This window comes from Grampus griseus (genome assembly GCF_964374135.1).
Source record: "Grampus griseus genome assembly, chromosome: 10".
NCBI lineage: Eukaryota > Metazoa > Chordata > Mammalia > Artiodactyla > Delphinidae > Grampus > Grampus griseus.
This window is the reverse complement of record NC_139004.1, coordinates 27734924-27749230: the sequence shown is the minus strand read 5'-3', so window position 1 is coordinate 27749230 and position 14307 is coordinate 27734924. Positions and strand designations below refer to the sequence as shown.

General features: G+C 39.5%; 1 protein-coding gene across 2 annotated transcripts in view; it reads right to left on the bottom strand.

Moving 5' to 3' along the window:
• The window catches only part of PTCHD4 (patched domain containing 4), a gene marked incomplete at both ends in the record, with an annotated part of 174492 nt that overhangs the window by 118224 nt on the left and 41961 nt on the right, over positions 1-14307 (bottom strand). For both annotated transcript variants that reach the window (XM_082664230.1, XM_082664231.1), the window contains one exon: positions 4634-5114. In XM_082664230.1, the coding sequence (XP_082520356.1) occupies positions 4634-5114 (481 nt within the window). The remainder of the gene's footprint in view (positions 1-4633; positions 5115-14307) is intronic.

Below are 14307 nucleotides of genomic sequence, written 5' to 3'. Positions count from 1 at the left end.
TAACCTATAACCATTCTTGCTCCATTGAGACTCATTTCCATAAAATGTAAGTCAGATCACACTCTCATCTCAAAATGCTTCAGATAGCTTACCATCTTAAGTATTAAGTTCTCTGTGCCCTATGTGACCTGGCTGTATGCTACACTGCATAATACTCAGACAGGTGCCCACTCTGCTCCAGCCACACTCCCTTTCTTGCTCTTTTTTAACTTCACCAAGTAAGGTCCATCTCAAGGCTTTTGCATGGATAGTTCTCTTTGTCAAAGACACTCTTTTCTCAGTTAGTGCATGGCTCCTTCTTCAGTTTATTTGGCTCTCTGTTTCAAATTCACTTGTTTAGAAAGGCTTTTCTCTGACCACCTATGCTCTTTATCTCTTATCCTGTTTTATGATTATACTTTATATCACTTATCAATAATATAACACAGTTTATATTTATTTGTTTATTGTCTGGCACTTTCCCTTAGCAGGCTTAGAATGTAAGATCCACGTGGGCAACAACTTGATTAGTTCTGTTCAATACTTTTTACTCCAGGACATGGTAGGTGCTCAATAAATATTTGAATAAACTAATAAGTAAATGAATATGGAGTTCAGTTTTTGGATGATGAATGAGAAGGTCTCCTATCTGGAAACCCTGGGTTCACCTGAAAAAAACGAGTCATCTGCACATGTCCAGTGACATCAAGCTGACTAAAGTAAGACTCCTGGCATATAAAACAAACTCAGCATGGACAGCAAAAGTAATAGTGAACCAAGGCTCCTAATGTCCCTGGCAACTACCCACAGAAGATCAGCAAGATACAGCAGGAGCCAGCTTGGCATCGGTGTGCGGTATTAGCCCATATTTCTCCTTCCAGAAAGAGGAAACACATCCACATAAAGCAAATGAGGTGAAAAAAAGGCCGACAATGAGTTATAAATTAAATTAGTGGCATTCTCATTGGTTTATGCTTGTATAGAGAAAGGCCATTAAGCTGGAGCTAAAAGGGGTCATTTTAAGCATTTTTAAATAAATTATTATGAGTCTGGATTTCTCTCTCTGAAATCTTTTCTAGAGAGAATACACATGCTTATAATTATCTTCTTTTCTAAGCCTAAATATCGAACGTACAATTCAACAAACATACATTTACCTATAGGGACACCAGCCAAGATATAAAAATTGGTACAGGCTTTAAAAATGAAGGATTTGGAAGTACAGAATACATGCCTCTGAAATGACATTGGGGGTATTAACTGGATGAATGGTCAGAAAAAAGAACAAGCAGATGCAGTATTAAAGAAAGATAGTTGGTCAAAAATAGAATGGTTGAAGAGTAGAACACCTAAGCAACATACCCAGCTTCAGGGATAAGTTCTAATGAGGATGAATGGCTTGAATCTTGGAGCATAATGAAGTGAATATTCACTACCTTAAAGAAATCTTTGTAGGAAGATAGGAATAGAAATAGAGGTTTATAAAAAGAGTTGGGCTTCTTTTCCTTACACCCAACTAACACTGGATTATGCAGTTTTGACACAATGTAAACTAATTCATCAAAGGACTACTTTTAAACAATGCTGTGTGTACCACCAGAAGGTATGTATCTGCCAAACTCAGCTCTCAATCTCTCAATCTCTCTCTCTCTCTCTCTTTCTCTCTCTCTCTCTCTCTCTCTCTCTCTCACACACACACACACACACACAGAGTCAATAAAGGAGAATGGAGGTTAGAAGTTTGAAGATAATACAAACCTTCAAGGTTTTTACAAAAGAATGATCAAATTCTAACTTCAGTTGAAGAATGAAATGAACAATGTAGGAACTTCAAAATTTAAGACTGAAGAGTCCAAATCCTTCATTTAATAGATGAAAAACTGGGGTTTCCCTGGTGGTGCAGTGGTTAAGGATCTGCTTGCCAATGCAGGGGACATGGGTTCGATCCCTGGCCGGGGAAGAGCCCACATGCCACAGAGCAACTAAGCCCATGCGCCATAACTACTGAGCCTGAGCCCGAGAGCCACAACTACTGAGTCTGCGTACCACAACTACTGATGCTCGCGTGCCTAGAGCCTGTGCTCTGCAACGAGAAGCCATGACAATGAGAAGCCCGCACACCGCAACGAAGAGTAGCCCCCGCTCGCCACAACTAGAGAAAGCCTGTGCACAAGCGACGAAAACCCAACACAGCCAAAAATAAAAACAAATAAACAAATTTTAAAAAATAGATGAAGAACTGGGACAAAGGGACTATACCTAACTTGCCCAACAAAACATACAAAGTTAGTGGAAAAGCTGGGATGGAAACCCAGATGTCCTAGCTCTGTGGCATATCCCTTTTATTTCACTAGTTCTCCATTTTGGTATCTTTACCATTATGATCATTTTACAAACAAAACAAAACACAACAAAACCAACTCCCCCTTGATGGAGCAAATATCTTAAGTAAGTATATATTTATAGGTCTACTGTTGTTATGTTTTCAGAACATAGCAGGAAAGTTCTTCTAAGATTATTGTAAGAACTTGAAGTGCAGGAATACTGAAAAGTAACCATTTACCAGGCTTCTGGAGTCTGCACCGACCCTGTCCAGGGCTGATTTGTGATTATAAAGATGACTGAGAGAGGAGAAAATGTGAAAAGTGTGTGTTTTAGGGTTTGGACATTTACCTCACTGTGGCTTTCAGTGTTCTTATTATTTCTTTAAGGAATGAAAATACCACTGATTTAGTATCTGAACCTAGAATACAATTCAGCATCACTGGAGACAATTTTTCTCCTTATTTGTATGAAATATAATTCTATACATTATAGAATTTTCCTGATAAATCTTTCCACTACCTAATTAGATTGCCACCAGTTTTAGAAAAAGCCCTCTTGGCTCTAAGGTGCCTAATTTGTCCATCTCGAATGATCCATGTTTCACTTGTGAATCATGCTGCATGATTCATATGAATCTTATATTATTACGTTAAAAGACTGAGCCCACAAAACATAACAAGTGTAAGTGGTTCAAATCTAGACCTATCCTTGTCACTGGTGAAAAAAAAATTTCATGTATCTCTTTAGCAAATAGAAAAACTTTTTGTTAACAAGATGAACATGCATTTAAACATGATATGCAGAATGCAAGAAAGAGTTTCAATTTCTTGAAGCCAAGGGCTGTTTCTTATTCATCACTGAATCCACTGCACGTAACACACCAGCTTAACGACTAAAACTCGATGATACTTATTGAGTGTCTACCCTGTCGTATTACCTTTAGGTACATTCTATTACGTTCAGAAAACAATTCTTTGACTTATTTTTTATCCTCATCATTATTATCCAATCATTATCCTCATTTTATTTTTTTAAGTGATAATAAGCATAGCTGCTTTATTATTATTATCATTGTTATTACTATTTAGTTTTAAGTGGAAATATTGCTGTACCATAGAGGTCAAATTGGAACTGGCTTTTCATTTATCCTCATTTTATACAAGAGGAAACTGAGACTTACCGAGATGAGCTAACAGGGCCACAGTGAAGATGGGTTTCCAGATAAATCCACTTTGCAACGTTGTTCTTGAAAACGTTCGTTTAGGTCAAAATGAAAAGGGCCCAGGTCACCTGGAAGACTTTAACTGCATGCCTACGTCTTTTTTACTTAGTAATAAAGCTATAATTTAGGGCTGATATTAACCTGGGAAGGGAAAAGCAATTATTTTACAGCTGAAGACTCCCCTGTGCATGTCAGTTCACCATCTAGAGGCCATTTTCACAGTTTATCCTTTGCTGCATGTATGGAATTGTACCACTTCTGACAGAACTCTTCAGTGGCACCACAAATAATCACTGTCATCATCTCTATTCTGATAAGTTCCATCAATCTTGTTGATGAACCATCACTCACTTTTCTTCCCAGACTTGATCTTCTCTTTTGCAAGAAACACACACATGTGCACGCGCGCATGTGCGCACACACACACACACACACACACACTCACATACCATTTTCTAGACCATTTAAGTATGTCTGGGAAAAATGTACAAGAAAGGATAATCTTGACTGAAGATACTCATGAATTGTTTTCAACAGACACCAAAAAGTTAGAGGCCACATCTTTAAGTGGCTGCAGAAAAATTTTAAATAGAGGTGAGGAAATGGAGTATATTCTCTGCAAAAACTCTGAAATGAATTAATAAACAAAGTCTAATGAAGAAGGTCTTTGAAATTAGAACCTATCGGTGGCTCTCAGAATTTTCATCCCGTGATATCCACTCTTCATCACCATCAGTTTGAGGATGCAACACTAATATGAACCACAAAAATCTGTGTGAAACAGGTTTTGGACCTCCTTAACTTCGTACCCCATGATCTTTAACCTATAATTTTTGAAGAAGCTGAGTAGAAGCTTACAATAGTTTGTACTTTAAAAACACTGGACAGCATTAAAGTCCCTGGCATAAATGAGGTGCCTTGGTCAGCCTAAAATTTACTGAAAAAGGCCTAATCAGGTAAAACAGACAGCACCCCAGGTAAAATTTCACAACATCACACAGACATACCAATGCAAAATTAAAACAGATTTCCACCTGAGAATTCAAGAAATGTACTACCTTGCCCCAAACCGGTAAGAAGCCGATTACCACAAGGATGGATAGTTACCCATGGCAAAGAACGGGATTCCCAGCAGGGTGGAGTTGTACTTTCCGTCGGTGATGAAGAAGATCCCAGCTGCGGTGACGACGGAGATGCACACGGTGAGCACCCCCAGGAGGCCCAGGAAGGGCTTGCCGCGCAAGCAGTCCTTCATGGAGCTGGAGAGGGTGGCTGTGGTCAGGATCAGCACGAGGCTCACGAGGACCTGGCTTCTGGCCAGGATGCTGGTCTTATGAAAGTCTCTCCAGAGGCTGAAGGACGCTAAGGAGTATAGCTGGAGGTCCCGGTGCTCCTCCTGGAGCTTCCTCATAAGCTTACAGAACTCATTCTCCCACTTCTCCCCTATGAGGTCTTGGGTGGCAGAGCCATAGGTCTGGAGGTAGTAGGTGATTTGAATGGCTCTGGCTGACTTGACCCGCTGGTCCTTGCTGTTCGGCACTTCCACTACCCCGCCCAGTTGGTGTCCAATAAAACTGTTCCTCCCATCCTTGAAAACAGAAAAAGGGGAGGCTGAAGTTACCAGCGGGATGCGCATTCCAGAGAACAGAGTCTTACTCTAAGTGAAGGGGCACAAAAGGCAGAGGTAGACTCCAGCGACTGTGGAACTGATGTGGGTGGAGTGGCATGTTAGGATTTTATACTCAACTCTTTGGAGCTCCATGGGATACCATGCAAAATGATCGGAATTAAAAAGGATGCAAAGAGCGTTGTGAAGTTATACAAGACTTGCCACATGCATAGGAAAATGTACATACATATTATTTCGATCTCATCCATACCCTCATTCTCACCATTTCCTTCTGTAACAATCTATTATAACTCCTTTATGCAGGATCAAGTTTAATCATTCAGTTTCAGCCAAAAGTGAAGCATGGCATGAGTTAACAACTTTTCAAAAATTAAAATAATAATGTGTTTAATAAATACATGCTAAACTTTCTAGGGTTAACACACACACATACTAACACACACACACCTACACTAACACACACACACCTACATTAACACACACGCACCTACACTAACACACACACACAACACACACACACACATTACAAACATCCACTGTTGTTTGTACTCTGGGGGTACAGCTGTGTATTGCAGAACAAGTAGAAGAAAATACTGGGGTTTTTTTTTTACAAATAATTTAATAGTATTGACATGTTTTCTAAATATAATGTGAGCACCTGTTCACTCACTACAACATTCCCTTTAAATACCTGCTCCAGTTGTAGGTTGACCAGAAAGCACAGTGGACAAACCCCCCAAACGAGACTAAGATTTCAGGTGGGGTTGTCAAAAGTCATCTCAATTTCAGGATTTCACATGAAGTAGAGTAGACAAGATCATAAGAGTAGGGTTTATAAGAGGGGCAATCACTCTTCTTTAAGGAAGACGAAAGGTGGACACTGAGTTGCTTAAACAGATTCAGAGCAGTAATTCTCAACCGTGTGCCTTAACACTCGGAAAGAAATCCCTGACAGCCGTCGCCGAATTTGCCGCATCTGTCATGTACTCCAATGGTAATTTTTGTCAGATGGAATATCGAACCCAGTGGCAGGTTGCAGGATGGAGTCTGGTTCTGAAAAGGTGCATCAGGTCCCAGAAGAGACACAGGCACAAAGGTAAATGTATGCCATGAACAGCTTATGTGTTTGCTACATCAGGCAAGACATGACATGTATCTCGTGAGGATTTAAAAGTGTAGAGTCAGAACAGGAAATAGAAAGGTAGTACAGAAGGGCAACAAACCCAACTGTGTGGTAACCACGGTTGTTTTCACAGAACCATGAGGCACTGTGTACCCAAGAGACACGTGTAACAAGTACTGTGGACTTAGTACCAGACACCTGTATCTGGGGTACTTTTTGTATTTGCATCAAAGCTGCCCTAGTACTTAAGAATGTGTTGAAACTCAAAAAGCTTGAGAAATTTAGAGTGTACAAACATTGTTAGTAGGGACCATCAAGAATTGCAAGAAAGAAATTTTATAGTCACTCTATATACCCACTTTCCCCCTACATGTTAAATAAAAAGTCTTTCTATTTAATTCAACCTAACTCTAATGAACGATATATTTCTCAATAAGAATTTAATTTGAGGGTTTTTTCCCCGTTGCTTGGGGTTTCTCCCACTCCCCATGGCATCTTTGTAATGTTCCTATCTTTTTTCCTTATAAAAAATCAAACTGAAATTCTGACTGTAGGATCCCAAGGCTCTGTCTTGATTAAATTCTCTGGGGTCCCCCAGTGAGCTGCAGGTGGAAAGGTGGGGCAGCTTTGAGCAAGGAGGTGGAAATTCTGCCCTATCACTGAGAGACTGTGATGTATGATTTTCACTCTTTCAGTACAGGTCAAATTGCTCCTCAGTTGGGCTTGTTTATTTTTGTTTAAGCTTGGTGTAAGTTTTAGCTCCACCCCTGTTCCCACTTCTTTGAAATCCTATCTGTGATGTCGACATATTTTGGATTAAGATTACACTAGACAGAAGAAACTGAAAAAAAGGATAAAGTTTGTTTTTTTCTCTACCATCCTCTAATCTCTACATATACCTCTCTTCATCTGGCTTCCTACTGTTCCCAGACACTTATACCATCTCTTACTTTTCCCATACTTAGGGAAGTAGTCTCTAAAAAATAACCTGTGATTAGTTAAATACACCTCAGGGTGAATTCACTGAGTCAAATATTAGCGAGTGTTTATTATATACCAGGCTTTCTTCTAGGCACAGGGAAATTACCAGCGAGCAAGATAGGGAAGCTGCCAGCTCTCAATAAGCACACGTTCTAATAGAGGAGACAGGAAAGCAGCAATTAAGTGATTAACGAAGATTATTTCAGACAGAAATAGTAGGGAGAAGATAAAATAGGACTAAGTGCTGGGCAGGAGGTGTCTAGGTTAGATGGTGTGTTCAAAGTGTCCTCTAGAGCTAAGCCCTCTGTGAGGACGTAGACTTGGCCATAGAAGAATAGAGGAAAGCACCAGGCAGAGGGGGAGTGGTGCAAAGGCCTTGAGGTGAAAATGAACGTGGTGGGCTCAAGGAGCAGGAAGAAAGGCCAGAACGGCTGCAGCAGAGTTCAGGAAAAAAGTGGGAGGAGACAAGGCCTGAGGGCTTGGCCAGCAATAGGCCATGCAGGGCCTGGCAGGCCTGGCAAGGACTTCTTATTTTACTCCTAGTGCAAATAGAAGCCAGTGAAAGGTTTTAGGTGCAGGAATGATGTGCTCTCATCCAGAACTGTCCAAGCAGGCTCTGGCTTCAATGTGAATATATTGAGGGAGAGCAGAAGTGGACCCAAGGATATGAATTAGAGACTTAAATTCATCTTATGTTAATGACGCCGGTTCAATTCATAGAATGATAGAGCTGAAAAATGTCTTCAATATTACGTAAACATTTATACTCAGATACTTATATCACTCATTTTATAGATGAGAAAAACTGAAACCCACAAGGGGAAGTGAACCAGCCAAGGGTTTCTTATCCAATTACTGAGAAATGCAGACTATATGTGCATGACGCCAGGTCACAGGATTCAGTGCTCTCTCCATTAATCCCACCTGACTCCTTATAAATCCAGGGAAGTTCTGCTCAGAGGATAATTACAGTATATGTTATATTCATTCCTTGTTTCTCCTACATAGAAGCACCTATGAGCTGGGAACTAATGAACTCTTCCACCACAAAATAGGAGAATAATCTCTAACAAATAATGTATAAAAGTGTATTTCCCAAGACTATATTGAGTAGGCTGATTGGGGCAATGGTTTGTACAAGATGTTCATTCAACAGAGCTTTCGAATGTCCAAAGACCTTGTTTATTTTATCCTGGTGCGTGGAGTAGGGCAGATTAAGAGAGAGAAATGCATTCGGTTTGTTACATTCATTTACACATAATGAGACGAAAGCCTATCTTTTATGAAGTCATTTTTGTAAGAAATGGAAGTGAGACAATTTCAAAATGCGGGTGGTGGTGGTGAGCAGCTAGCTAAACCCAGTGTAGACCAGCCATTTAAAAAATCTATATTTTGCCTTGTTTAAGATTTTGACTTTTGTCCAGACACATTATCAGCACCCTCTTTGATCCACCATAATCTCCAAATGAGGCCTGAGGGATGCATAAATCTTTGTTCTGCTGCTAACAATCCCTCAGAAATTTTGCGGTACGTGGGCCTCTCACTGTTGTGGCCTCTCCCGCTGCGGAGCACAGGCTCTGCACACGCAGGCTCAGCAGCCAGGGCTCATGGGCCCAGCCACTCCGCGGCATGTGGGGTCTTCCCGGACCGGGGCACGAACCCGTGTCCCCTGCATTGGCAGGCAGACTCTCAACCACTGCGCCACCAGGGAAGCCCCCTCAGAAATCTTTTTGATGACAGAAATGAGTAAAGACAGACAGAACTGCACTTACGTGAATAAATAACTTTAAAAATATTTCCTTTTTCAAATAATAGGAAGTACAAGTCCTCTTCCACTTTTATTGCACAAGCAAGCATGTGTCATAAGCTAGTGAATAGACAGGGGGACTTAGGGGGTACCTGGAAAGAGGATTTGCATGTATCATGGCCTGGAGGCAAAGAACGGCACATGATGTTCAAAGAACTGAAGGAAGTGATGGGATTGGAGGCTACAAAAAGAAGCAGGGCGTCTGCTGTAAAGGCCGTGGAAGCTTTATTAAAAGAGCTGGACTTATTGTCCTGCAATAGGAAACCACTGGTGAGTTCTAAGCAGGGGAATGACATGATTTACTTTTGGGAGTGCTCTCTCATTGCACTGTGGAAAATGATTTAGGGAGTCAGGGCGACTCTAAACGAAGGAGGTCAGTTAGGAACTCCCTGCAGTATTTCAGGTTCTTAATGCAGCATGAAAAAAATGTCAGCCCAGGCCGTCACTGGTAGGTGAATTGTTCCAAGGTGAATCAACAGAATTACAGGTCATGATACTATCTCACCACCATGAAGCACCGCATCACATCAACTCTCCAGGAGCAGTGATGCCAGAAAAAAAAATTTTATATTCTTTAGGTCTTATTTTGTTTATGGTTACTACTCTGTAACTTTTACAATGACTCCCACCCAATCCACACCTCCACAGTGGAAAAGGAAATTAAACTCTTAGAGATTAAGATCAAAGAATAAATTCTCCAAGAGATAGGAGAGGAAAGAGACATGAATGTCATAAACTATTGTGCAGAGAAAAAAATTACTCAACGATGCTTTGAAGTTATAGGAGAGAAAGTGTCATATCTGCTCAATGTATGTGCTAGGTTGACATTCAGAGATTTTCTGTGCAAGATAATCTGGCAGCACAGCTCCTGTCCAGAATAATTGTACTTTTGATCTCATCAATTTTCAATGAGGTCAACACTGCAAGGATACTGGAAATCTTTAGATGGTCAGTTGTCTTTTATTGCTGAAAAGAAAGACTGCTATGTATGGTAGATAGTGACATTTCTAAAGGAATGGTACAATTTGTTCTTGTTGTTTGTTTGCTTGTTTGTTTAAATAAGATTTATTTCTTGTATTTGCTTCCTAACATATCTCTTTGTTTTATTCTCAATATCGACTGTACACACAAAGTAGGATTAAATAAAATCATCAGCTATCTTGAATTTCCTCTCTAGAGCTCCATGTTTAGTAGAAACAAGCAAATAATGAGAAAGCAAGTTCCTATAAGGTACTTAGTTTAAAAAAAAAGAATCAAAAGCATTTTCAAAATGAACACTTTAAAGCATTAAATGCCCTAATAAAGAATAAATTAAATTTCTTATGTCACATTACTAAGCTAGAATAGTGCAGGGGTGTATTTTTTTCAAAGAGGAAGTTTAAAAAAAGTAAGGTTTCTGTGTTGCTGCAATGAAATAAGGGCTTCAGCCAATGAGACTACAAGTTTAATTAAGCACGCTAGCATATTAATTTTTAACACGTGTGGCAGACTCAGTTCCAGAACGGAAGAACTTTATTTGCATTACCCTGGGTAACTTTCCTGGCCACTCTCTGAGGAAGTGCTATTCTGAAATAACCTCAGGTCACCCTCCAGAGCACAGGGGCCTTGCGAGAGGAAGTAAAATAAGGTTACACAGCTAACTGGCAGAGCCAATTACCTCATTCTTGTTTATAATTTCAGTGCTCTTGTTCTTAACACAACTGCACATACGTTTGAATAATCTGTGAATATACTTGAAATGAAAGGAAGTACAAGGTAGCAGTTTTGTACACAGACTCAAGAGGCTACTGTCACGCTTACAGCCCAGTGTCAACACTGACCAGCTGTGGGAGTCTCCTTAGCTCTCCGCACATCAGCTTTATTATTGGTTAAAATAAGAATCATAAGGCATTGTGAGGACCAAGTGTGTTCATACATATAAAACACTTAGAATAGCAGTCAGAAAATGTTGGATATTATTAATGTGTCATAAATTAAATATTGGAATGATACTGTTTATTTACTTAGCCATCTATTTATTATTTCCACATTTCCCAGCAACTGTCTGTAAATGTGATGGAAAGCACACAGGGTCCAGGGTCCAGACTGGTTTTAAGCTCCAGGTCTGCTGCTCTACAGTAGGGTGATAGAGGACAAAATGCTTGACTTCTCAGACTGCCAACTGGTTCATCTCCAAAATAAAAGGTTCGGCTTAAATTATCTCTAAAGGTTTCATTAGCTCTGTATTTAATGATCCGTCCATGGTAAAGTCATTAGACATTACAAAGTAGGCTAGAGAAATCTGCCCTGAGGAAAAAAATAATTAAGAAGAAAAGAGAAATGCAAGGTGACCCATGTTCATTTCCATAGAAACAAGAAGCTTTTTATCTTCTTTTAAATCTGGACCCAGTAGCTTTTTCTTCTCTTTGAGTAATTTCCAGAGAGAATTTTTCTCAAATGGAAAAAGATCAAAACTTTGCCCCATTTTACCTACGTGTAAATCATTTCTCAGTAGCCCAGATGAATTCATTTGTTTCTTAGATAGTAAAATTCATGTTTTCTTCAGATCGCTCTTTCATGAAATCTGGAGAATGAATCAGGGAGGATTCATCTTCTCCACTGTACTGGTTTACTTACCACGTAATAGGACAAATGCATTTAATTTCTCCTCAACTCATACAAAATCTTCACACAAATATGTAAGCAATGTGTGGAAGCAGAGTTGATATCTACATTAAATTGAAGCATATAACAGTGACCTTTTTATTTCTTTGCAACACGTATCAGTGACCCTATCCCAAAAATTTCCATTAAAAGCAATATTACCGTTTTAAATGAGTCTTTCACAACGCGAGCACAATGACCACTCAGGGCAAGTATTCCATATTCAAGATTTAAGTTTGATGCTGGTCTACACAAAGGAAGCGGCCATCGCTCACACAGGAGCATTTGAGGAATAGAGAAAGCTTCCTTCAGGAGAGGCATTGAAAGTCTGCCATTATAGCTTTTGCTTTGGGCTAAGAAACTCCCGAAAAGACTAGTTTACGACCACATGCTTTATAAGGAATGTGACACCTGAGCCATTAGCATCTCTGAGTGGAACAGTCGATCAGACTAACAAACTAGAGGCAAACCTGTGTAGAGCTCAAAACATCCTCAAGAAGGCGAAAGTTAGGGAAGATCAAAGGAGTGGGTATGGCAGGCAGGAGTGTGGTGAATCTGTGGGGTACCCAAGGACATGACACACAGGTGGGAATAGGCAAGAAGAGCAGAGTCATTCATTCATTCCAGAAATATTCCAGAAATATTCAGCGAACATATGTTCTATGACAGCCAGCTATTGAGGATAGAGCAGTGAACAGCTATAGTTGTTATCCTCAAAGAGCCTAAGGCTCTGGAGTACAGTGGGAGGTGGTGGAAGATAAGTAAGCAGGCAGGCATATATATATATATATATATATATATATATATATATATATATATATATATATATATATATATATATAAAAATGATACTGGTTCACCCAAGATGTTAAGGTAGCACTGAGATGGAATCACTAACCTAGCAGGGACTAAGAAGGCTTCCCAAAGAAGGTAGCATCTAAGGTGAGACCTGAAACATGAGTAACAATTATCCAAGTGAGGATGGGGGATTTGGTTGGTGAACATGGGGGGCATGGTCTTCCAGGCAGAGGGAACAGCATGTGCAAAGGCCAAGAAAGAAGAGTAAGCATACTGTGCTCCTGGGACTTTGATAATGATTGGAATATACAGTGGGGGCAAGAAAGGGTGATGCAGAGATGGGTACAGGTAAGGAGTATGGAGATTTGTTTGTTCAGAAGCTCTCTTTGACTGCAATGTGAAAAATAAACTTTAGGTATGCCTTGGGGATGGAGAGGGACACTAGAGAAGGGCCATGGGATCTTTTTTTTTTTTGCCTTCCTCACAGCATTATCTAATCCAAGACTTACCTAACTGATTGAATGAGCATCCAAAAAACGATTTTTCAGATTTTATAGAATACACACTGTTCTTTTTTTTTTTTTTAACCAGGATTTGGCAGCTAAGATTTTTTTTTTTTAAGATTTGATTTTATTTATTTTTGGCTGCATTGGGTCTTCATTGCTGAGTGCCTAGGAAGGCAAATTGTTAGTCTATGTGTAGAAAGCAAGGTAAGGACAAATAAATGGAAGATAAGGTCTCTTCCCTGGAAGAGTTTATAACTTTGTACAGAAACAAAAGCCTTTTAGATGACAAGAAAATAAAGCTGCATGGAGCATTAGAACTCAGGAGACACTGCTGAAGAATTGTAACTGCTGAGGGCTGCAAAATTATATACATATAGCATGAACTCAACCACGTTAAACTAATTATGCACATATAAATATTCAAAGGAAATTATCAACATTTTAACACTGGCTCTTATTCAGTATAAAATTATAGGTCATGTCTGCCTCTTTGGTTAATCAGGCTATTTTATATTACCTTTTTAAAAAGCCTATTGACTCATCAACAAAAATAATAAAAATAAGTGTGTTAAGAGAACTGAATAAAGGCTAGATAGGAGTGAGAGGGATAAATTAGGTAAGACTTTGAATCAAATTTCACTCAAACAGGCAGCTGGGAGAGGAGGGAAGGCCAAGAATCAAGACTCCCTTAGTCCCAGGCTCAAGTTCTAAGCAGTCTGCATTGTGGCTTCCAAGTAAACTTGAGTTTCAGTGGTTCATTCTTCCTCATGAAGGACCTTGGTTTTGCCCATCGAGACATAATGAACGATAGTATTCGACTTAAGAGTAACAGCAGATTCCCAGCTTCTAAGGGTAGGGTAAAACACTAACACACACTCAACTCTCCAGCTGATCTGACCTTGCCCTTGGCTAAGTGTTTTCTTCTCAGAAAAAAAAGATCATGGAGACCTTTGTAGCTCAATGTCATTTTCCTTGTTCTGAACTTGAGTTCTGAAAAGGTCCTCATGAGGTTCTTTTTAATTTTTGTCATTATACCTTTCCTTCCCATGCGGTTTTTCTTTAATCTGAAAACAAAGGCCAAATTATTTGACCAATCAAATGAAAAATAATTTTTGAGGATTTGTGATGCATAAAACATCATGATAGGCAAAAGCTGATTTCTTTCTTTCTTAAATTATCCAGATAATTGTAATCACAGAGGTCTGGATTATGAGATTGATTAAAACTTCCAGGAGATAGGCATTAATTTAGGCGGTTTGAAAACAGTGTTGCCATTTATGAACTCCATTTTTC